The sequence below is a fragment of the Zootoca vivipara genome, chromosome 1 (assembly GCF_963506605.1).
Source record: "Zootoca vivipara chromosome 1, rZooViv1.1, whole genome shotgun sequence".
Lineage (NCBI taxonomy): Eukaryota > Metazoa > Chordata > Lepidosauria > Squamata > Lacertidae > Zootoca > Zootoca vivipara.
In genome coordinates, this window is record NC_083276.1 from 63,087,634 (window position 1) to 63,113,946 (window position 26,313).

General features: G+C 39.9%; 1 protein-coding gene across 3 annotated transcripts in view; it reads right to left on the minus strand.

Moving 5' to 3' along the window:
• Window positions 1-2,276: 2,276 nt before the first annotated feature.
• Window positions 2,277-26,313, minus strand: part of MPPED2 (metallophosphoesterase domain containing 2) — a 129,282-nt gene continuing 105,245 nt past the window's right edge. For 2 of the 3 annotated variants that reach the window (XM_035117862.2, XM_035117871.2), the window contains exons 5-7: window positions 10,473-10,588; window positions 8,664-8,777; window positions 2,280-4,074 (exon numbers count right to left, since the gene is read on the minus strand). In XM_035117862.2, the coding sequence (XP_034973753.1) occupies window positions 3,956-4,074; window positions 8,664-8,777; window positions 10,473-10,588 (349 nt within the window). In that variant the 3' untranslated portion in view covers window positions 2,280-3,955. Of the gene's footprint in view, window positions 4,075-8,663; window positions 8,778-10,472; window positions 10,589-26,313 lie in introns of all 3 variants that reach the window. The other variant, XM_035117881.2, reaches the window with a different exon arrangement.

Here is a 26,313-nt window from a genome sequence, read left to right on the forward strand (position 1 = left end):
CTTGTGGATTGGTCTAAGTCTAGCTAATGACTCAAGAGTTTGTCAAGATTAAATCATAATGGAATCTTTAATAGGTTTCTAATTGTGTAACGGGTGGACTTGACTACAGAGCAGGGATTGTGCCCAGAAAAGTTGTTGTTATGGATGAAGAGTCCAAATGCATATTAAGAGAGATTCAAAACAGAAAGGAGCGGATCTTTGTTATACAGGAATTTTCCAAACCTTTTGTAGTTAAAATGTCAGGTTGGCCCAAGTGTCTTGGTGTTAATAGCTGAAAAAATGCTGTATTTTATGAGTGCCTGGAAGGATAAATACAAGGGCTATAGCTCAGTGGTAGAACACACACTTTGCGGGTGAAATACCCCATGTCCAGTTCTTTGCATCTCCAGGTAGTGTTGGAAAAGATCCCTGGCAGAAACTGTGGAGAGTCACTACCAGTCAGTGTACAAAGTAAAGGACCCCTGGATGGTTAATTCCAGTCAAATACTACACTAGATGGCCCAGTATAATATGGTTTCTAATGTTTCTGGGTACGTATCCATGTTGGCAATAATAGATACATAATTGTTCAAAGAGATGCGATATGTAGAAATGGATTGTGAAGAGTAATGAAAGGTGTTGTGCATCATCTAAACTGATGTCAAGGATGTTATTGTAGTTTCATTGTCCATTGCCATGAAACACTGTAAAACCAATAACAACTTGGTAAGTAGGTGATACCCAGAAAGGATTTGATGTTTGTCCCCTGTATAGAATGTCTTCAAGTTTTGTGACAAAGCTGTTATTTACTTAGTGCTTACCTGCATAATATATATTGTAATAAGGAATCTTCCTTTAGCCACAGTAACTTAAAATTTAATGAAATCAGCTATAAGCAGGAGTTAGTTATTTCATCAACTTGTCTTTTAGACACTGTTTTGGCATAATCCTGGTAGAATTTGCCTGGAGTAGAGCAGATTGATCTGAAAGTCTCTTACTCTAATAAATGCTTGACCTCGAGGTCTGCTGAATTCACTAGACACAGAAAACTGGGGAACCAATTGCCTTGGTGGAACATCCTATTCTGCAGCCCTCATTTGATAAAGGCCTTGACTGCTTTCAACCTTTTCAAGATGACTAGATGAAAGCTGCTGTCTCAGAGTGGAAAGGTTAATCGACTACTGTGTTGTTAATCAATCACTTGAAAAGACTGAGCACTGGTAACTCCTTCCAGCCACAGGTTCTTGCATAGTCATATGGGACCTTCTCATTCAGCTTAAAGGGAAAACAGGCAAAAACGTAGCCCATTCAAGACCCTGGATGCTGGTTCCTGACCATGGTGAGGCAGTAGTAACTTTAAGTTAACTTTATGTTGTTGTTGTTGTTTAGTCGTTTAGTCGTGTCCGACTCTTCGTGACCCCATGGACCATAGCACGCCAGGCACTCCTGTCTTGCACTGCCTCCCGCAATTTGGTCAAACTCATGTTCGTAGCTTCGAGAACTTTATATAGGGCTCTAAAGGTTTGAGAAGTGAAGATAGTAACAAATACCTGTTAAAAGATTTACCTGCTTCCCCAAACTTTACTGGGCTCAGATTCTTAATCTTTAAATTCTTTTTTATGCACTGTGCAGTTTTACTTATACAGTAATACAGTTTTATTTGATTTTATTTAGTTGTTACAAAGTCTCATTTTAACGCTACTGTGTTTTTACATGAATCTGATAGTTTTGTTATTGGAAGATCTCTCAATCTTCACTAAAGGTCCTTCTTCAGGTTTCCCGGCCTAAAAAATATTAGGTGGGTGGCCAATAAGAATAGGGTCCTTTCAGTGGTGGTGCCTTCCCCAGCGAGATTCACTTGGAGCTTATGTTAAGATATTTTCAGCAGCAAATGGTCTTATGCTTACACACCTTTTTGAAACATTTAGACCTTGAAACAAATTATATTTAGCTTGGTTTTATATGCTGTTTTGCAAATTATTTTTATGCTGATTGCACAAGTGTTTTTTTTTATCTGGATATTGTGCTGAACAGGAAACCCAAGAAGCTCTTGTTTGGTCCATCTTGTTCAGTGTTTCTCGTCTACACTGACTGGCAGTGGCTTGCCAAGGTTTCAGGCAGGGACCGTTCTCAGCTGTACCAAGATGCCGGGGATTGAATTTGGGATCTTCTGCATGCCAAGCATGTGCCAAACTTTGTTGAATTATTTCTTTACATTTTCTGTGAACCATCCAGAAGACATTGTTAATGAGCAGACAGTATGCGTCACAATAAATAAATAAATAAATACACACACTATTCTTAGGTGGAACATGGCCAACTAACGCTTAAAAGTGGTTCAGAAATTCAAATATATTTAGATGGGATACGATTTCATGACATTGGAAGGACAATACATTAAATATAAGGAATTAACAAAGTCCATAAGTTACCCAGAACAACAACAAAAAAAGAGTATCCCAACAGCAAGTATTTAAAAATCTTGCAATTTTATTTGCATATAAAGGCCGCTAGATATATAATATCGCAATAAATTTAAAGAAACAACTGTTTTCCTAAATTCCATTAAGATAACATAAACAGAATAAAGCTCAATAGCATTTACAGTGGTAGAACAGAAATAACTATTTGCAACAATATTTTGTGCTAGCAAGATTGCATTTACACACAGTGCAAAATAAGGGAAAAAGAAATGGAAAGACAATTCAAGAATATTTTAAATATAAAGGACAACAAAGCCTTATTTTAGTTAGGCTTGATTGTATTCATTTGATTCTATACATGCCTGAAACTGCACAAAGATTTTAAACTCAAGCTCTTGAAGGCCTCGAGCGCTTGGAGAGAGAGAAATGTGTCACATCCTTCATAATTTAGATGTGCTGTACAGCATAAATTTGCAGATGCTACACTGGCAACATTAAATGCCTAGCTTAGTTATAATGCACAAAAAATATATATAAAAATCCATATTTAAAAGGAGTCCGCATTTACATGTTTTTACTGCATGGAACACCTGCTCATTGCAGTTTTCATCCCCGTATTTTTAAAGCTAAAATAATTTAAGAAACTCACCCAAACAGTGACAATTTAGATAATCACATACAAGATGCTGCTATCTAATTGTTCATTAAAGCAGGCAGAGACAAACTAATCCTAGAAGGCTATTTTCCTCTCACTGATTGATAGGCAAGAGTTTACAGTATGCATATATATCAGTGGACAAATAGACTATCGTGATCTGTTGTGAGCACGGGAGCTCTGATGGGCTGAGAGTTTTCCCAGTGGATTCTCCATACTCTTCAATGGAGGAACCTGAAACCATACACTTAAAGTGTAGATCAGTAACCCGTTGAAATGAATGGGAACTCAGTCTCCTGTGCAGCAGCTCCTTGACAACGATCAAACACAGCATTAGGCACACCTAAGCCCATTTATCTCAATAGGCACAAGCACATCTTACTCTGTGTTGGATCGTGGTCCATAATTGCAAAGAAGCATTCACAAAACCAGGGTCACAAAACATAGTGTGGTAATAAAAACAAAAGGAGAGGAGAGGGTGGCATTTTATCATTAGAAATGTTTATTTTTTTAAAAAAAAATTCAAACAATAACAGTTGTGCAAATTTGGGTGTTTTGTTTTTTTTAAAACACTGCCTTTAAATTTTTTATTTAATATTATTAAAATAAGGTGTCTCACTCATTAAAAGAAAGCTTGGCTGTCCTTTTGAGAACACTAACAATTTACAATGGCATGTTAATTAAGAAAACATAAAACTTCATTTTACAAATTCACAATGATGTATCAATTTCAAATGGATGCTGCATTTTGCTGCACAACTTCTATCTCTTTTTTTCCTTTTGTACCAACAATTTACAAAAAAAGCCCCACATCATTTGTAAAGAAACATGTTAAGAGAATGGATGTTTAATTAGAAAAATGGCAGTTTATAGACCTTCCCCACACTCCAGTGGTGCTTCATGATCCTTGCGGGGTTGGAAGGTCAAATATAATTGGTGGGTTGGTTGGTTGAAAGCTGACTGTACATGTTGAGGCATTTATGTACGTTGTGTAACCGTCTGTCATAATGCCGTAACCTGTAGGGAAAATGTGTCACACTTACTGTAATGTAAACAAACAATGCTGACCTAGTACAGTGCCTCAGGCTGGAGAAAAGAAAAAGCTTCTTGTAAGCAGGCCTTTTGAATTGAGTTCAGCTAAGCCTTTCAAACTGCTCTGAGCACTCCAAAGCCAGCACATTATTTCCATTCTTAAAAATGCAATAGGCTTTTGCTTTAATAAGAACCACCTGGTTTTGTTTTTTTTCCAAATGGAGCAAAGAAAAAAAAGACGAAAAAAGCCTGTTTTACAACAGAACTGAACACAAAAGAGGGTGTTGGTTTATTTTCCACAGCTCCTTGGATCTTTTGTAACCTGGAATGTTTCAAGCATAATAATATGAAAAGTGTATTTTCCACTGAGACCTGTTCCCCTGTTCCTTTCAGATACTCTTTACTGTGAATCCCATTTCGTTGAATGGACCTTATTCTCAAGTAACTGTGCATAAGATTCGATTCTTCCTATTCAGTGACAATAATCCTGCTAAACAATACATTATCCCAAATCTATTATTATTGCTGGTCTTAGGCATTTCTTCTACCTCCAATTCAGCAGTAACACATCTCACTAGGAATAGTGAAAGTGTACTTTAAAAAATAAAAACAGGAGGATGTCTTGCAGCAGGGGTCGGCAACCTGCGGCCCATGGGGGTCGTTTAAATGACCCACGAGCCGCCCCTGAACTGAGTCGCCAGCTCGGTGAGTCCCCGCACCCTGCGCTAAACTGGGTGGAGCGGGGACTCACTTCCGTGATGGCAGAAATCACACCTGCGCAGACACAATCCAGCCCATGGAGCGATCTCCGCAGGAGTCAACTGGCCCAGGCAAGGTAAACCTTGCCGACCCGTCTTACAGGAAAGCCCTGTGTTGAAATCAGGCGCCAGGTTATGAGTCGTAAAAACTTTCTACAGTGGTACCTCTACTTACGGACATGATCTGTTCCGGGGTGCCGTTTGCACCCCGAAAAGTCCGTAAGCAGAGCGCCGCTTGTGTGCGTGATGCAATAGAGCACTCCTGCACATGCGCAAAGCGTTCAGAATGATTCTGCAGCAAAACCCGTAAGTATACACTTCTGGGTTTGCCATGTTCACAACCTGAAAATCCGCAACATGAACCTAACGCAACTAGAGGTATGACTGTAATTGTAGTCATCATCAGATCTGCACGAGGGAAAGACCAGGGACCCATCATTCTCTGAAGATCTGAGTCATGCACGGGCTGTGGGACGGGATACATTCAGTGCACGCTCCATCATCTCAAAACGTATGCATGTACCATCAGAGTTCATGTTCACAATGGCTCTTGGGGGGAAACCATACATGTAAGCCATTGTGCCAGAAATTGAGTAGTTTGGATGGAATACAATGAGGACTATGCTGGCTTAATTCTGTATTGTGCTAGCATCAGGAACTCATGCAAATTGCACTGTGGTGCAATAGGCTGAGTGAGGATGGAACTACTGCCTCCACTGGTACAGCTTTATATGGCACTGGAAAGAGAAGGGAAGCTTGCTGGAATGGAACTGGGGGGGGGCAAATATCTGTGCTACACATGAGAACAACCATTTCACAATTGTTGTGTGGCCTCTTTTTGGTGTTTTCTTTCACCTGGGCCTGGCTGCTGGGCCCAAGTTAAGGGGACAGAAGAGTCATATAGGCAGCATCAGTTTGTGGGCATTATCTGCTTCAAGCAAAGAACGTGTGTGCGGGAACCTCCTTTTGAATGTATTGTGGGCAAGGGCAGAGTGGAATGAGACATTTTAAAAAATACTAAATCTTATTCCCTTTATTGCAATGAGTGGTTTCTTGATGGAGCAACTCATATTAATCGAATTTGTATAATCTAAGTGCTCTTGAACACTCATTAAATTTGCTTAATACTTACAGCATGTATTACCAACCAAGTTGCAGACTTAAATTGGTACAATCCTATGCCTCACAGTAGTGTTTCATAAGGCCCGCACTAAGAGGGCTTTGCCCAATACTTTCAATACTTTGATTACTTTCAATTTGCAGTGCAACTAAAAAAGCTGCAGTTAAAAACTGCACTTTGCATGCTGCAGTTAAAACTTTTTTGCCATCTGGTATTCACTTAGCATTGATATGCTCGCATTAATACTTACTTTAAAATGGTCTATCATTTCCTAGATGTACAGGAGCACTGCATGGATACTGCTGTGGTTAAGGCTCTGCTAATGTTTTTTTTTCATTAAAAAGTTATTATTTACAGGACTATATAGTCCAGTCATAAAATCTAATTTGCTTCAAACTCATGTGGACTTTGGGGGAGGGGGGTTATAGGTGAAAATAAACAATATCAAGCAAGTGAGCTATCTTCTCTTCTACAAAGTTCTCAACTTTGTAAGCCTATAGTTAGAGACAGCAGAGAAACCTGGGGAATGAAGTTAATACAAAGCATTTTAATGTGTAACTTTTAGCTCTATGGTCACAAAGCCCTGATCTCTTTCCCGCAGCACTTTTAGTATTTATCTCACTAGGATGCAACAGCTACTTAGGTTCGTTAAATATTTACAACAATTTACAATATTTTAAACAATAAAGTATTTCTAAATGTTTTTTAAAAAAATTAAAAAGAAAAGAAATTTACCTGATTTGAAATTAGCATGGGGGCTCAATGTTTTGAAAAGCTCATCTAAAATATCAACAAGCTATTTTTTTAATAAAAAAAACCTATGAAATTTAATCCAGAATATTCTTGTTAAAAACTCCTTTTTACTTGAGCTTTTATTTTTCCATCTGCTGTAGTATTTGGGTTATGCTGTTCACATCTTGAATGTTCTATAAGAAACATATGCAAAATGAAGCCACTTGCTGCATATAAAATAATTATAGATGGTCTCTTTTATTTGACTGGCTTTAAATTGTTTAAAGATGTCCTCCACATTGGCAGATCATACAGGATTCTTGGTGGGCAGACAAAAAAGAAATAAACTGGATTTCACCCTTATCTGCTAAGCCTTAGGATGCATCAAAACGGTGTTTTGAGGGACAGGGGCTGCAAAAATACGAAGACAGCTTTATTTTGGGAGACATTTTACTCTTTACCAGGAAGATTATACCTTTAGCATTGTGTTTCATCTGCTGTATTTTCTTTGAAAACATTCTTTGACAATGATCTGTGATTTCAAGTGTTGTAAGCCACCCTGAGTAAAGAATGCCTTGGCATTGGAGAGGCTGGATAGAAATATTTATACAGTCATACCTTGGGGGTTACATATGCTTCGGGGTGCGTACTTTCGGGTTGCGTACTCCGCAAACCCGGAAGTATTTTTTGCCGCTTTTCGCCGTGCGCGCTGTCTCCGCATGCGCAGAAGTGTGATATCGCGCTTTTGCGCATGGGCAAAATGGATGATCGGGGTGCGATCGGCACCCCAGAACGAATTGAGTACGTAACCCGAGGTACCACTGTATTTATAAATTACATAAAAATAAATGGAAGTCCAACAATCCCTTGTTCCTGTGACCTCCAAGTGGCCAAGCAAACAGAGATGGCACCAGGGACATCTGCATACTGGTACACACTCAGCTTTTCTGAAGTCGGAGGGGGACTCTTCCAGTATGGCAGTAAGCAATTGTCCTGAAGTATCAGAGGTCAGGGTATTAGGTTCAACCCAAAGTTCCTCCTTAAAAAAAGCATCCCAACAAGTTTGCTTTGGCAAAACTTGGTTGATACTGGAAAAGGTGCTGGCTGACAACGGTATTTGAGTTGAAAAAGAAATAACCCATCAGGTAAACACTCTTCACTGTATTGGGGATTACACTTAAAAAACTTTTCAAATACCCCTCCCTCCTTGTCATACTTAGTCCCATTTTAAGCAATACCCAATCCAGTGCTGGCCCAATGCATTTTGCGACCTGGTGCAGAGCCCAATTGCATTCCTGCTAGGGCAGCACTATAAAGAAGGCTTCAGGTGCCAATTTCTGTCTTCATCTCCCTCCTCCCAGCCTTCCTGGCCATGCTGCCACCCAAAGGCAGCTCTGCAGTGTGGTGGGGTCCCTGACTCAATCCCTCCTTTGTAGGGCTCCTAGCACAATCTATGCATGCTTACCCAGAACTAAATCCACTAGGATTTACTCCTAGGTGAGTTTGTATAAGATCACAGTGTAAATTAGCAAAGAAATATGAAAAGACTGTTCATTCCCCTTTTATGCCTGCTGTTACTGCTAGCAAACTTTATTCTGGACTATAAGGACCGATATGTGGAGGCTAGATAAATGCATGTCCTTTTAATAGAGAGTTAGAGCTCAGGGCCTTTTGGGGTCTCTTTCCATTCCATGATTTCGATCACTGCCCACCATTTTGCTGCAGGTTTACTACTTTTTCCTCTCAAAAATATCATTTGTTGATATGATTATAATGCTTTGTATGGCCACCTGGGGAAAAACCTCAAATATATAAAAGTCCTGACTGAGCACCAAACAATTTGCTTTATAATTGAGTCGATTTTATGTTTGTGGGTTGTCTGAAAATCTCCTAATGTAGAATAGCACGCCATTTAACTCTGGTATTATCTTAGTAAACATCCTCATATCTAGCGTATTTCTTACCTTCATGGATTCCACCAAAGACATGGAGTTTGGGCCTTACTCGCCTTTGTACTGTGTTTAACAGTTCCACACAGCCAACTCTTTGAAGCTCCTTTGGAACCCAGTCTCGAAAACCTAAAAGCAAAATGTAATCAATGTTCTTAATTTTCTCTATTCAGGTAAGGTTTCATGCAGACTTTCAGGAAGCCATAACTCACTGAAGGTTTATTGCATTATCTGTAACCCTAACATCTCCATTAAAGCATACAATGGCTTTTAAGAAACTTTTCATTGTCACTTTGTCTCTTTTAGGTTCCAATGGATTCTTTTTTCTTATTTGATGTCTGCCCCCTCCTTCCCAGTTAACATTTTTCTCCACATAATTTGATTTATTAAACTACAGGTATAGATTCTTCTACATAGCGTGAGGCTCTATGACATTTATTCCCGGCAGCGGTGCATCTTCCTGCTCTCCCCCCTGCTCTTTTCATAATGGTCTTTGCCAAAATGGTCAGGTGATGACTGCTTGTCAGATACTGCAATCCTGCACACAGTTACACAGAAGTAAGCACCACTAAGTTCAGTGGGACTTATTCACAGGTGAATTTGTATAAGGTTGCAGCTGTAGCTACTTTCTGCACAGGCTGGTCAGTATCAACTTTAGTACCTTACGTATGCCAACTATACAAACAGCACAGTGTAAATCTCACAGTGTTCCTATGAAAACTAACGTGATCCTGCTCAATAGTCAGCACTTGAAAATGCAACTGTGTGCATAAAGCGTTCCCCAAACTGAAAAGGGTAGTTCCTCCTTGTGCAGAGTCCCATGTATATCTTTATTTTGAATACAGTGGTACCTCTAGTTACGAATAACTCTACTTACGAATATTTCTACTTACGAATGGAGCTCCGTCCACCATCTTGGATGCGGTTTAGATAGGATTTTTTCTACTTACGAATTTTTAGATAGGGTTGCTTCTACTTATGAATTTTTTCTCCTAATGCATTCCTAGGGGTTTGACTTACAAATTTTTTCTACTTACGAATGTGCGTTCGGAACGCATTAAATTCGTAAGTAAAGGTTCGTAAGTAGAGGTACCACTGTATATGGATTGGAAAATGTGCCCTTCAGTGATAATACTTTGCAAATGGGATTTTCTGCTGAAGAGAACTGGGCAAGTCCCCACATGGAGCCTCACACACTCACTGGAGCTACAGTGCTCAACCAAGACAATAACCTTCCATGACTTCGAGAAGAATGAGGTCTGCCAATACCCATTTATTCCTGAGACCTGGCCATGAAGAAAGCACTACAGGGCAACACTGAAAAGACTCTCAGCAAGTTAGTATTAATTGACTGCTTTAAAAGAAAAAAGCCACTAAGTTCTACAGATAATGCAGAAAATCCATAAAGTCTGACATCAATTATTACAAAAGTCTGCGGTCTGAAATAATGCATTAATAAAGATCAGAAGAGTGGAAAGATCCGAGAGGGGCAAGAGCTATATCAAATATGAATGGAGGCAGCACATTCCTCCTTGGTGTTGCTTAATCTACTTGAAAGGCGTTACACTAGGGACAAATTTGGCTAATGCTATTTCAGCACCACAGGACATTCGTTCAGCTGGTTCATTTCTTATGAACATAGGAAGCTGCCTTAATATCAAGACAACTGGAAAGTATTTAGTGAGTCCAGTTGAAGGCATAGTTCTCACCGCAGAACAGAAAGGTGACCAACTTCTCCCCCCTCTCCTTAATGACTTGGCTAAACTGCTCACGGATGAAACTCTTAGCTCAAGATAGCTGTTTGTTGGCTTTTGTGTCACTTACCAAGAGGAGGTCCATGAGTCATTAATATATCAATACCTTCGGGAATAAGATTCCACTTGTCCAACAGTGATTGACCTCTGGGTAGGTTAAAGCCCCATCCATTAAACCATGGTGTCCTTTGAAGGAAAGAAGATATATTGAGTCAATGTGGAAGAGTATTTTTTTGTTTTTGTTTTTTAATTGTGCATAGAGCAAATTATTTGTAGATAACGCTTCTTCACGATTACATACAGGCAAAAGAGCTGAGAAACAGACCTATATTTCAATATAACAGTGTAAGTCCACTGTCATAGTGAACCCACACAACTGACCACAGTCTCCAAGAGAGAGAAAAATGGAATGTTAAAACATCTTTTTGTCACATAGGTTTGAGACAGAAAAGCTATAATTTGCTACATTAATTATACAAATGATGACTGCAGATTGATTCTTAGGAATAATACCTTCCTTGTAGGGCACCGGTGGCTGCCAAAGGTTATTCTTCAAACACTGATGTTTCACTAAGCAAAAATAATGTTATGAAAAGCCTTCTCTTAGGGCAATAGAAGGTTTCACAGTTTAATTTACATTCAGGATTTGAGTTTTTCCATGGTGTAGCCATGACCTAACACTGGAACATGTGTGACAATCAATAAAACAAAACAAAATCCCCACATGCAACTATGGCTCAGAGAAACACTAGTGCTAGAGGAGGCAATGTCATTCATAACTTGTGTTAATCTCACAAACACTTCTGAGTGACAGGAGAGAGGATTTTAAGTCACTGTGAGAACCCATTGAGAATAACTAAAAGAAAAAACTTTCCCCTTTGTCCACCCCGTTTATAGTATGCTTGTTAACTTTCCCCTACAATTGGCAGTTGTGCCCATTGTACTTCTGTCAGTTAGCAACTATCATGGTATCAATATTGAGCTTCTTTTTAGTTTTCCAGTCTATTTTGCTCGTCATTTGCAAGTTCTAACTTGCTAAACAGCATACATAGCCTCACTATTCACCTAATGACGACCACCCCACATGCTACCATAATTACGTTAGCTACAGTGGCTTCAAGCAGTAGCAGGTAAAGGTAAAGGTAAAGGGACCCCTGACCATTAGGTCCAGTCGTGACCGACTCTGGGGTTGCGCGCTCATCTCGCATTATTGGCCGAGGGAGCCGGCATAGTAGTGTTGAGTAGTGTTGAGCAGTAGCACTCAACACTAAATCTGGACACTGAAGACTGCCATCTGGGCCACCAGTTACTAATCATAATTTATTTCCTCTTCTGCCAAACTCTCCTCTCCACCACCACCTTCTTAAGCACCTTGCCCAAAAAGGGAGTGTTTGCCACAGGGTGTTCATGGAAGATAATCTTACTCAGCTATGAGTGATCGCCAAAGAAGTAGTAGTAGTTTAACAGGCAGTTAACAGGTCCAGGGAGGGTTTTTTTAAAAAAAAGAAAAGAAAAGAAAAGAAGGGGGTGTAGCACTACCTTCTTCAAGACCGCCTCCTTCCCTACTGATCCTGTCAGATGTTAACATCAACAGAGGGGGCCCTACTGGTTCAACTGCTCTCATAAACTGGGGGGGGTGGACAATCTGGAAGAGGGCATTTCTGTGGCAGCCCCTAAGTTATGGCGTTCCATGCCCACAGGGGTGCATCTGGCTTTCGGCAAGTTTTAATTGTTGTAAGCTGCCCTGGATCCCTAGAGCTAAGGGCAAGTAATTAATAATAATATAGATGTTTACTAAAAAGCAGAGTAAAATCAGCAGCAACACCACCACCAAGAATTAGCCCATCCTCAGGGACAAATTTCAGTTTTGAAACCCTATGCATATTCACCTATTTATATGGCTGTAGAAACCTGTTTTTATGTAATGTATATTCCTTTTTTAAAAAACAACAACAACAAAGCAAACCACAAATGTAGCATTTACAGACCTCTGGCGTGAAACAGTCTTTTCCCTTAATACAATAAATGAATAGCTTGGGAACAAAATTTTCAAAAAATATTCTTTTCACAGCCTACATGTACCTCGAATCCATCTCAAAAGGAAACACTCTCAAGTAATAGCAGTAATGAAAGCCTTTTTTATTTCTGCCGGCACTCAAAGTAAAATGCACAAACACCCATGATTACTAGGGAGGCAGATCATTCCATTTGCAGTACAAAAATTATAGGACAGGGCATTAAATATGCATTCACAGAATTGTTCAATTACAGGACTGCCCTGTAAATATGGCCTGAGAGTATCCATTTCAGTTTTACATTTGGGTTGTAATAATAGAGAATGTCCTGAACTGAACGAACTGAAAAGGGAACAGGTGACCTTTTTGCAAAATAAAGAAGAGCCTTTCAATAAAACATAAGAGCGCACAAATATTTGCATGCATCTGTGCCCTTTCTCCATTTAATGAAGTGAGTGGAAAGAGCATGTTCGTAACACAGAAAACTATTGCAAAGGCTGAACCTGTAAACACAAAACCATAGAAAGCAGAAAATGCATTAAACAGAAACCTTTAATTTTTTTTCATAAAAAAATAGCATTTCTTTCTGTAGATACCCAAGAGCCACTTATACAGTGGTACCTCGGGTTACAAACGCTTCAGGTTACAAACGTTTCTGTAATAATAATACAGTCACATGCCCACAATTGTGATATGAGAGGTATGAATAGGTCATGGAAGTCTGCTTTGTATTAAAGATTCCTCCTAGGTCTTAACAGAGAATGATCACTGTTCGTTTTCAAAGGAATATTTAGTTATTTTGATTATGGGGGGGGGGATGAAAACCCAAGGGAAGCAAACCCATTCTTCAGTGCTGAATTGGAGCAAAGGTAAATGGGGTTTTCCACAGATTCACATTTGCTTCAATTTAGTGCTAAAAAATGGGTTTTCCCCAAGAAAGTGATGGGACAAGTGGAAAACCACTTGGACGTGTGCTTTCTAGGCATGGGAGAAGCCCAGATAATTTGGATCCATTAAACTAAAAAAATTATATAGCTACTGAATTCAATGGGAACTAAATCCTTTTAAATCCAAGACTTTCAACTTAAGCAGGTGATATATATTGGGCTGCTTGTTAGTAGTGACTAGAATCTGTCACACAAGGTTCATTCCCCCTCATATCCTCTCATAAGGGTCATGTGCTGCAGATGTTTTGTTTGCTTGTTTGTTTCCTTTGGTGCAAAGGGATTTTCAGGCTGTTAAGAATTTATATTAGCAAAAGAAAGGTCAAAGGAGGGCACTTTGTACTTGGAACAGAAGGGAACAATGCTCAAGATGGTTTTTCATTTTCACAGAAGTGTGCATGAACTCTTGAACTGGCTACTGAAACAGCTCCTGCCTTTCTTTCATGCAGCCAATTTACCACTGGAAAGCATTTGTTCCATTGTATTCAAGAATCAACAGTATCCCAAGGTTTAAGGAGGATTTTTAATTTATATATGGGGAGGAATTCAACATCACACTAAGGCGATTGTTCTGTCAGGTCAAGCATTTCAGCATTAGGAGACAGCATCTTCAGTGTAAGAAGAATCTGCTGGATCAGGCCACTTCCTCATCTAGTCCAACATCCTGTTCTCATAGTGGCCAACCAGATGCCTACAGGAAACCCACAAGCAAGAGCTGCGGGCAAGAGCACCCCCCTAGGTTGTTTCCAGCAACTAGTATTCAGAAGCACTTCCCCCTTCAACTGTGGAGGTAAAGCATAGCCATCTCTAATTTGGATAACTTTTACCAACTTTAAGAGGATTGGACAAACTGGTGGCCATCACTGTCTCCTGTGGGCATGTCTTCCTTAGCTTTACTACGTGCTGCATGAAAAAGTACTTTCCTTATATCTGTCCTGAATCTTCCACCATTCAGCTTCATTCCGTGAATTCTAGTGTTATGAGTCTATCCACTCTTCCCATGCCACATAAAATTTTTATAAACTTCTGTCATGTCGCTTCTTACCTCTCCTATTCTCTAAACTAAAAAAAGTACAAACCAGGCCTCCCCAAACTGCGGCCCTCCAGATATTTTGGCCTACAACTCCTATGACCCCTAGCTAACAGGACCAGTGGTTGGGGAAGATGGGAATTGTAGTCCAAAACATCTGGAGGGCCGAAGTTTGGGGGTGCCTGGTCCAAACCCTGCAATGGTTCCTCATAGGTGAGTCGCTCCACACGTTTGAATATTTTTGATTGCCCTTTTCTGAACCTTTTATACCATTACAATATTCTTATTAAAGTTGAGGCAACTTGAATGATTCTGCCCTTCCCCTGCATGCAGTTCTTGGGGGTGCTCTCAACCCTGTTCCCCAAGCAAAATGTAGGGGGCATGAGGGATGTGTGGTGAGAGGGGGGGAAACCCCATTGATTGAGTGGAAGCCATTATGTAGGGCTTCTGCTGACAGGACTCATTATCCCACCGGCACCTAAGTATCATATGAAACTGACTAATATACTGAGATAAGTTTAGATAAACAATGGATGGAACATGATTAAGGTTGTGCTCCAGAGGAAGTACCGTTGCAAGACTGTAGATTGCTCTAAAGCACTTACAAAACCATGGCAGAACTGAAACTAAGAAAAGCTTCTCATATGGCAAAGATGTAAGGGAATCAGAAAGCACAAATGACTTGTGCTTCCCATTTACACTATTATTTTCCAAAACAGAATTGCTGCCTCTGGTCGGAAAATGTGCAAGCTTGCATTTCTATGTTTTGTTCCTGTGCAAACATTTCAACAGCTTGTCTTTTCAGACTATAATTTCTTAACACACCTGATCTCTACTTGAAATTCTCACAAAACACTGGAGAAAGGAGGTCTGTAATTCAGTATTGTAAAATATAGAGTATCCGCAAGAAAAATCCAAATTCTGCTATTTGGTTATAGTACACAATTAGGCAAGTATATGCAAAATACCCAACCTTTCCACCTTCAGCCAACAAACAATATTTCTTAAGAGGTGTTGAAGAAAATGAAACCATTTAAAGTTTGGTCTTAAGGTAAACTCTATATAATGATTTTAACTTTCAGTTACTAGTCGAGAAACAACAAACCCTTCAGCCCTTCTGAGGTATTCTAGACCCTAATTACACTGCAAACTAGTTAATGAGCCATGGGGTGTATTTGAATACGTATTGCAAAATCACAAAAATAATCTCTGTCTTGACTAGGGCAAATGTCAGCTCATAGAATCATAGAGTTGGAAGAGACCACAAGGGCCATCCAGTCCAACCCCCTGCCAAGCAGGAAACACCACCAAAGCATTCCTGACAGATGGCTGTCAAGCCTCCGCTTAAAGACCTCCAAAGAAGGAGACTCCACCACACTCCTTGGCAGCAAATTCCACTGTCAAACAGCTTTTACTGTCAGGAAGTTCTTCCTAATGTTTAGGTGGAATCTTCTTTCTTGTAGCTTGAATCCATTGGTCCGTGTCCACTTCTCTGGAGCAGCAGAAAACAACCTTTCTCCCTCCTCTATATGACATCCTTTTATATATTTGAACATGGCTATCATATCACCCCTTAACCTTCTCTTCTCCAGGCTAAACATACCCAGCTCCCTAAGCCGTTCCTCATAAGGCATCGTTTCCAGGCCTGTGGCCATACTCTTAAACTCACTTAAGAGTAAACACAAAGATGCAGTGTGATTACGTTTTATGTGCTGACAGATTTGAACTTCCACAGATCTTTTTATAACCTTCTCATGTGACACAGTACAAACACACTCACTCACATTATGTTATATCTTTCAAAACAATGGAAGGCTTCCACAAAATAACTTCCAAAAAGCACTTCTTCCGTTTTGGGAACGGAGACCACCCAGTCAAAATGCAGCAAAGAAGTGAAAGGGGGGAGAGGAATGGCAAGTTGCAGGCGACTACGGCTTAATAGCAGGGTTGAAGGCAAAGGCACGCCTGTGATGCTGCTGTGAGAGGCACATGAAGCCCTCTTCTTGCATAACTTTCAGTAATTTGTACGTGATGCAGGAGTAAACCTGTGTGACAAGAGGAAGCATACTGACAATAAAATTAATATATATGCTGAGTAAATGTTGTTACGGGAAGGTAACTGTAGCTTTCTGCAATCTATTTGAAGGAGTCAATTGGTGTTCCACTCTAGATTATCCACATCTGTGGATTCCACATCTAGAGTATCCAAAAGTGTTATGATGCTGTGTCTTATCAAATGTCCCTTGGGTTCTTTCTTATTGTTAAAAAATCTTACTTATTCATGCCCCGCCTTTTCCCCCGATGGGACTTAAGGCAGCATAGAGAGAAATACTAATTACCAAGAACACAGGACAAAACCCACCATTTAAAAACAATTGAGGATTGATAAAATTAAAAGAAATAGAAGCAGGTATCTGTGCGTACCTGGATGATGAATCGTGTGCATGGCACCTAGTTCCTGAGCCCTGCTGCACATACTAATCAGCCAATGGGTGTTTAGAAATGTGTTTCTACCCCTCTGGCAGTGCACCCCTATGTTTGGGTGGGTACTGAAACACAACAATAGCTGCTGTGCCCCCTGCCCCACTTCATCTGCTTCTTTTGCCCCTCTGGTGTTCACTGGCATTTTCAAAACTGTTGCAGCATTTTCAAAGAAGAGGGATCAGTGAGCTACAACAATACCGTATGTGCGAGCCCAGCAAGAATATTAGACCTATCTGCACTGGTCTCGTGATTCAAATTGCATTGCCTACTTGAGGAGACCTGTAGTTGCTTGAGTTAAAGGTAGCATAAATTGCATCAATTCACATTTGCTGCTGCTATTCTAATGATAATCAGAGAAAAGATTGAACGTGCCACTTCCTACTTGCTGTATTTACAGTTGTAAGTATTCAGTTATAATTATTCTCTATCTGCAAAACTGTTCTACCAATTTTGGTAGCAAAAGCTGTCAGCAAGACTTTTAATCTTCTACTGTAAAAGGGGGTGGGAGGAAAAAGGCCTAGGGGGTGGAGGAGAGAAGCTTTTTACAAAAATAACTTCGAAACAGTATGAAAAATAAGTGCCTTGGGGCAACTCTATTAATGATTAAAATAAATGTACAATTTAAAATTTAAATGTAACTGTCAAAGTATTTTGTTTTAATTATGTCTGTTAGGAATGTGCTTCCCTCTTACTCTAAGCTCAAAAAATAGTTACAGCCTTTTGCATGAGGCTCTAAAATTTGTCTCTGGAATAAGCTGATTGCAGTCAATGAAATGGCACAAAGATGCTATTGTCTCAGTGGTTGGATTTTGATAATTGGAAACTATGGCTTCCCACTATGAGAATCTGATGCTGCAAGCTTTGGACTTGTGTGGCCCCCCTTCCTTCCCCTTTCACAATCCAGAAGCAGACAGCAAAAGCTTCCACTTTCTATTTTAAACAAACCACAGTTCCTAGTGGCACCCACATTTGGTAACATTTGGTAACATTGGAAAGTTATAGTTAATATATACAAATGCCACTTTGTTGCTCCTTTTGTTTGTTTGGGGAAAATCAAACAAATCACAGATAGCTACTATTGAAAATCACAGATAGCTACTATTGAAAAAAACAAAACCTTACTATAGTTAATGGCTTCCAAACAGCCCAGATCCACAAAAGTTGATTTCCAAATTCTGGCTTGATTGAAAGTTTAAACACTTGAACACACTTTATAGCACTATTAGAACCCAACCTTTCTATATCACAGTTTCAAAGTTTATGGACAACTGGATCGGAATTTATATTTTACAGAACCTGACTTAGGGGCCATTTATTTGCATATGGGTAGGGCTGGGCAATGAAGATGTTTAAGATTATAAAGAAACAACTAGGAAGTTTATAAAGAACAGTTCTGGGACTGCAAAAACACTGAGTTAAGGGAAGGGTTTGTATGGTAATAAGAAAAAAAATCGGGTGTAAATGTGGGTCATTCTTTTGGTTTCAATATTGTTAAATAAAGAGGTCAGCTCACATGAGAATAGGTTTATACAAAATCTAATTTTAAGCCCACCTCTCTTTGTTCTGTTGCCTGAAAAACGGCCCCTTTAACCTTAGTTTCTAGGAGAAAAGCACATACTTGACAGAAACTAATATGAGACCGCTGTTAAAACAGAGCTTGAACTGAAACATAAAATTTACTGATTAAGAATCACTTATTAAGGGGTTCTTTCGGGGGGGGGGGAGATTCCATTACTTTAATATTCAACAGTTTAATATACACCTGCACTTTCATTGGTGGTTAAACACACAGAGAGAAAATCTAATGACACATCAAATATATAAAACTGAATTTCTGATTTTTATGTAATAGCATCCAGAGAGAAAAGATGTGATTAAATAATACTGTTTGATATTTATGTCATGATTTTCCACAATATTTGTAATCAAAGCAGCTCTCAAAAGAAATAATTATAGTAAGTAATTTAAGTACTTACTTAAATAATTATAGAAGTAAGCATGTTACGAAATATTATAAACTAGAACAAAGCAGCATGAAATGAGCTGGAATGATTTTCCTTTCTCAGATTGTTAAAGGGCAGAAAAATCCAAAACCCTAGGATTGGGCTGGCAATGCCAAAAGGTGGAAGAAGGCTTATTACTCCCTCCACCTTTTTTTTTAACCCCACCCCCACCCCACATATTTTGTTCCTTTCCCTCTCCACAGTGGACCTCTGCCTCTGTCTGCAGAAGTGGAGATCTGCAGTACCCTATGGGCCCCGAGATGCCCCCAGAGACCACAAAATGGCACCCACCTTCTTTTTTCCTTCTTCACCTCTAATTAACCATTTGTTAATCAAGTTAAACCACAAATAGAATTGTTTTATGTCAACATTAAAAGGCTGTGTGTTTATAATTGCTGTAACTATACTTGTATGTTTTAAAATAATAAATACAGTCATATCTCTGAAGTCCCAACAGAATCCGTTCCAGAAGTCCGTTCGACTTCTGAAACGTTCGACTTCCAAAATGCGGCTTCCAATTGGCTGCCACACCCACTGAGAGCACTGGATCAGTTGGTGCCACACAATTCTACCTGTGGCAATCTGTGGCCATCTCAAACCAACTTGATTGATGTCAGGATTTCCCCAAATCAAGTCCAATTCAATTTGGGACTCAGCCAAATCAGCATACTTATCAAGGAACTTGAAGTTTGGTTTTCCACTTATAAGCTAGAACACTGAAAAGGCCTAATCGCCATTTATAAAATTTAGCAATCCTCCACATCAAATAATTCACACAATTTGTTTTATGACGCCAACTACTGAAAGTATAAAAATGAGAAAAGAAACACACTTTTAAAATTTACACATTTGTGTCTTAAAATGGTTACATGGGCTAAAAGATGAAGGTCTGTGGGCTTTCCATAACAAAATTGAGACTGTAATTTTTTACAGACATCATCTCTTGAGCTACCAACTCCACCTTTCTGTTATAGAGTGACATTTAACTACAGGGATATTTTAAAACAGTGCCTATAGACGACTGCATGCCCACAGAGTTGCATGCTATATTTTTTCAATTTTTAAAAAATGAAAGCCAAAGGGTCATTTTATCTAGTAATGTAAAAAGGAAATACATTTGTATTGTGAGCTTATGGCAGTACGAGCAAAGGCTTTTTTTTTATGAAAGAGCACAGCCATGCTGGATATTTGTTTTTCTTTAACAGCTATGTTTTGTTTTTAAGTTCTTGAACCATGTTGTAAAGCTTTGTAGTTCAAAACTCGACAGCTGTGGAGTATAGATTTTATACTCCAGGTTCCCGGCCCCAGACAGTCTGATCTGATAAAACTCTAGAAACTTACAGTAGCCCATTATATGGACAAACTATTCATTTTATATTCACCTCCTTGTCATGTCAGTGCAGAGGTCATCTAAAGAGGGGAGCTAATTAATCAAGCTGTCAGAGCCAATGAGGAGGAGCATGTTAATAGGACTTTTATTTCACCCAGGAAAGCAGCAGTGTGACAGGAACCAGGAAATATAGCCTTGGTGTTGCTGTTTATTAGCAATGCTGAAATCAGTAGTAATAGGAGCCAAGCAGCTTATGCTTGATAAAGTGCTGGGTGTCAGGAGCCGGCAGCAACTAGAAATTAGACTGACAAGAAGCAAGATTCGTATAATATAGATAGCTGATAAATAGAAGTCAAGGTCTAAATATGCATCCAGATCAAAAGCATATTGCAAGCTGCAGCTGCTATAAAGGCAAGAAGAGAAAAATAATACAAGGCAACTAAATTTCCCTTCCCAAACACACCTCCAATTTTTCTTCTTCTAGGTTGCAATCATTTTTTTATTTTTTTATAAAAATCATTTCCAGGGTTGGAGATCTGGAGCTCAGCTGTGCGGATCCTGACCTCCTGGATGTATGTGGGTCACCTTTCTGGAGCACAAGGTTTGGGAATAAAGCACAAGGCATTGCTGCACCTCATAGTATTGGCTGAAGGGGCTAGAGCAGGCTGTGTGGTAGAGAGATAGGAAGCAGCTAGAATACATATTCAAAGGTGGGGGAAAGCAAGACACACACACAGGGAGAGAGAGAGAGAGAGAGATGAGGGGGGCGGGGCGGAGGGAGAGAGAGAGATAGATCTGGGACTGAGTTATATCTATCTGCCTTGTCCCACGTCTCAGGTCCAGGAGCTTTCAATAGGAAGGTTCTGGAAGGTACCGCAGGAGAAAAGAGACATTCTGACTGCCATCAAACAGATGGCAAAAGTGTCACCCCATTTAGTCATGAATGCCCCTGTGTGGTGGAGGCATGGTTGGCAACATCACCCCAAGTGACAGAATGGAGAAGGCAGATAACCTGTGTAGGATACAGGTTGCTAAAATTGTTGGGCAAAGTGGGGCATAGCCCTCCCAAGATTCTGAGCCCCACAAAACCTCTAATGCCACAGACCAGTCTTTCTCCTGTCACCCAGGGCCATTATTACTACTGTGTTTCTCATATTTTAAGGCATCCCTACAAAATAAGGCATGGCAGGATTTTCCTGAGGTGGAAAAATATAAGGCATACCTCGAAAATAAGCCGTACCGGGTGGTGGAAGAAGGTCTGTGGCAAAGAAGGGTTGCTGCTGCCGCGTGCAGCCCCAGAACCCGGCTGTAGCCTTTGTGCACCACGCGCGGACACCCGGGACCTGGCTGTAGCCTGAGCGCGCAGCCCCAGGACCCGGCTGCAGCCTTTGCGCGCGGACACCCGGGACCCGGCTGCAGCCTCTGCCTGCCACGCACGAAGACCCGGTGGGAGCAGGTCTGTGGTCTGTACAGATACCGGTACCGGTACTTAATTAAAAAAATAAGACATCCCTTGAAAATAAGCCATGCTGTGTTTTTTTCAGGAAAAATTAATATAAGACATGTCTTATAATATGAGAAACACGGTACATTTTCCACCAAAAGGCTTCCTATATGCTTCTGCCCATCCCCTTTGCTTTGCCAGCAGGTCCCATGCCTGTCTTCAGCATCTTTCTCCCGCAGAAATGGCTTCAGTAGGGTGGTGGGTTATTTTGCTTATACCCTTCTCCTTTTTTATCTGCAGGAGTCAAGAGGGTTGGAGAGAAGCTAGGGTTTATAATGAGGTGGGGTAGGGGGACAGGACACTGGTAAGCCCCGCCCCCAGTCAATAAACCCACCCTAAGCCATTCAGAAAAATTCATTATTCCTGTGGTGTCATCTACAGAGTGTGCCAGGGACAGAGAACAGAAATTGATGCCTCCTCACATTCCTAGTTGTGAGCTGCCTTGGTGGCATATAAAAACTGAAGTCTAATCCAGGAATCCCCAAACTGCGGCGCTCCAGATGTTTTGGCCTACAACTCCCATGATCCCTAACTAATAGGACCAGTGGTCAGGGATGATGGGAATTGTAGTCCAAAACATCTGGAGGGCCAAAGTTTGGGGATGCCTGGTCTAATCTAACATTACCAAGTGTAGTGGTGGGTTCTCTTTACTTCACTTACAAAAGTGAATCTGAGGACAGCCAATGATTTCAAAAGTATACAGTACCTAAAACTTTTATAGCAATCCTGAACCAAAGCTTGTAATTCATCTATTTTTGTCTCTACACCTCAAATGTTTTGGATGCTAAACAGAACATATTATTTTTGCTATTAAATGTACAGCTATGATTGCACTGAAGTCAGATGAATAGACGATATATCTAAAACAGCAAATTTATCATGCCCTTGTGACTGTGCATTTTATACTTCAAGCCACAGAAGGGTTTTTTTTAAAAATTATCACTTTCTAGAGCCTTTTAAAGTTATTTTATTAAGCCATAATTTCCAAATGAGTACACTACAGTGAGGTGCATTCTATTAACTTCCCTCACAACCCTGATTCGTGCTGATGAATTTTGGTGCTAGAAAAAGAGTCTTCCCTTTGGCATGGGTTAAGTTGGGCAGTGTTTCTTATACTGTTGTTATTATTTATATAGTTCCATCAATTATATGATGCTTTAAAATATTAAGTAAAACAGGACCCTGCTAAAAGCTTTACACCTAAAAGTAGACAAAATAATGTCAGTGAGAAGTATGAGAGAAGCAGAAGAAAAAGTGGGGAAAGTGATAAGAAATATCTTATGCACATAATTAGTAGGCCTTGACAATAAAATGCAGGATGTGAGCAGGGCTTACGCCTTACAGTATAAGCAGATGCATATTTAATCAAGATTTTCAACTGAGCTTACTTCTAAATATGTGTGCATGGGATTGCAGCACAAATGTATAATAATAACAAAAGTTCTGAGGAAGAAATCAAAATCCGTGGTATGGAGTATCAAATTCTGTGCTCAGAATATATTATGTCCACCAAGATTTTACAAACAGTTCTGCATTTACAACACATTAAAGCTTCTAGATTCAGGTAGGTAGCCGTGTTGGTCTGACACAGTCGATTATATATATATATATATATATACACATATATTCGTCCAGCAGCACCTTAGAGACCTACTAAGTTTGTTCTTGGTACTGTACAGTATAAGCTTTTGTGTGCATGCACTTCTTCAGATACCTGTATGGAAGTGAGAGCTGGACCATAAAAAAGGCTGATCGCCAAAGAATTGATGCTTTTGAATTATGGTGCTGGAGGAGACTCTTGAGAGTACCATGGACTGCAAGAAGGTCAAACCTATCCATTCTTAAGGAAATCAGCCCTGAGTGCTCCCTGGAAGGACAGATCGTGAAGCTGAAGCTCCAATACTTTGGCCAACTCATAAGAAGAGAAGAATCCTTGGAAAAGACCCTGATGTTGGGAAAGATTGAGGGCACTAGGAGAAGGGGACGACAGAGGATGAGATGGTTGGACAGTGTTCTCGAAGTCACAAACATGAGTTTGACCAAACTGCGGGAGGCAATGGAAGACAGGAGTGCTTGGTGTGCTCTGGTCCATGGGGTCACGAAGAGTCGGACACAACTAAACGACTAAACAACAACAAGATGCTACTGGACTCTCTCTCTCTCTCTCTCTCTCTCTCTCTCTCTCTCTCTCTCTCTCTATATATATATATAAAATATTTCGAACACATTAAAGCATTTCACATGCACTGCAAACACAGGCCACTTTAAATCTGACAATCTTTTGAACTTGGGCTGGCTCACTGCCCTTCCAAGACCCAATAATTTCTCATAGAAATATACCAATAGGTAACATTAGAAAGTCATTTTGTGGCTGGAAAATGATAGTCTGACCCATTCACATGCTTGAAAACTTCCAGCAACTGTTGTAACAGACAGAATATATTAAAAAGAAATGCCCTGAAAAAGAACATTTAAGGTTTGTAAGATTAAATCAAAGACTAACATTGGCAGAAGGCCATAAGTAAGCGTCAGTGTATTTATGCTGAATTCAAAGACATTCAATGGAAAGCCTTAAAGAGCACACTTGTTTTGTCATCAAAATGATGGGCATGATAAATGCACTTAGCAGAAAGAAACAAAAGGGCTGAGATATAGCAAAGGAAAGCCAAAGAAGTTGATTAGAGTAATTATAATGAGACAGAACAAGATCATCAACCAGGATTTGGGCTGTAAAAGAAGAGAGGAAAGGGAATATTTTAGAATATTTTAGAAATGTTATAAGGGAGGGAGGGGGAATCAAATGGGAGGGAAAGTAAGGGGATGACCTAAGATAGTTCCAATGGTGCATGCTACCTAGTCAAACAAAAGCAAAAGAAAACAACACATTCCCATTGCAACATTTTAATCGGCATCATCAACAAGCCATCTATTCTTAACAAAAAATAAAATTGAACATGCATGCTGAAATTTGAAGACAACTATGTAAGAGTTCAGTGTACAGGGGCATTTTGTCACCATCGCAAGAATAAAAGGTTTTAGCAGGCAACCCAGGGAAAAGGTTAAAATAAGGAAAGAAAAACAGGTCTTTGATCAGAAGACATCACAAAAGCTGAGAGTAAACAGAGGAGTTAAGCAGAGGATATGCATTAAACAATTCAAAAAGCAGAAAGAAAAAACGGTAATGAAGAGACCTCAAATCTCGTAAAGAATTGAAAGAAGCAAGTGCTCAAGGAAGGCATAAAGATTCAGAAAGATAGGACTATACAAGAGACCATTATTACAGAAAGGTATGTGAAGAGGGCAAACCTTAGCATATGAAAAAGAGGCTTTCAAATGATTGAAATAGCTCTAGGTCAGTGAAGGAGGGTCTGTGGTTTATGGTTGTTACAATGCTTTTTAAAATATTCATTCTTCCGAGTCTCATTACTATTATGATGACCTGTGAATTGTGCATACGAGTCTTCCATTTAGAAAGTTATAAAGATTTGAATTCAAACACCCTAAAAATGAATTTCATAGCTACAGTGGAACCTTGGTTTATGAACACCTCAGTTTACGAATTTTCGGTTTACGAACGCCGTGGACCCATCTGGAACAGATAAATTCACTTTCCATTACTTTCAATGGGAAAGTTCGCTTCAGTTTATGAACGCTTCAGTTTATGAACAGACTTCCGGAACCAATTACACCCATGCTTCGGGTTAAGTACACTTCAGGTTGAGTCCCCCGTGGACCTGTCTGGAACGGATTAACCCACTTTCCATTACTTTCAATGGGAAAGTTCGCTTCAGTTTATGAACGCTTCAGTCTAAGTACTCCGCGGACCGTCTGGAACAGATTAATCCACTTTCCATTACTTTCAATGGGAAAGTTCGCTTCAGTTTATGAACAGACTTCCGGAACCAATTGTGTTCATAAACCGAGGTACCACTGTATTTATCAGTTTGGTCTGGAGGTCTTTCAACAGAAGAGCCATTTTGTATCAAACATGGATAAACACAGATATCCCCCTCTTTGCACTGAGATAGGAATAGGTATCATTACACTGAAGTCGTCAACTGGTTTAAAAACTGGCAGGATGCTGCTGGTCTGAGATAAAATTCTGTTTTGAAGGTGTATTATTTTAGCATTTAAAAAGACAGCCAAATCCATAACCCCATGCATACTCAAGATTGCACACAGAGCTCATATGTAAAGACAATTCCCCAGTCACACAAAAGTGATGTGTGAAATGGAGGCCTTATATCCACAAGGGATTTCTAGGCTGATAATTGCCGTATTTTTAAAATCACTGTAAACTGAAATGGTTAAAATTAAATTTTAAATTATTTTAGCTCAAATTGCTCCTCCTTTTTTGATACCTGAGAAGATCTCTGGTGATCAACCATTGCAGTGGTACCTTGGATCTAGAACGGCTTAGTTCTCAAACAAATCGGCTCCTGAACGCCGCAAACGTTCCAGTGTTCCAGTTTGTAAACGTTTTTCGGAAGCCAAACGTCCAACGTGGCTTACACAGCTTCCGATTGCATGCAGGAAGCTCCTGCAGCCAATTGGAAGTAATGCCTTGGTTTTCGAACGGTTTAGGGAGTTGAAGAGATGGG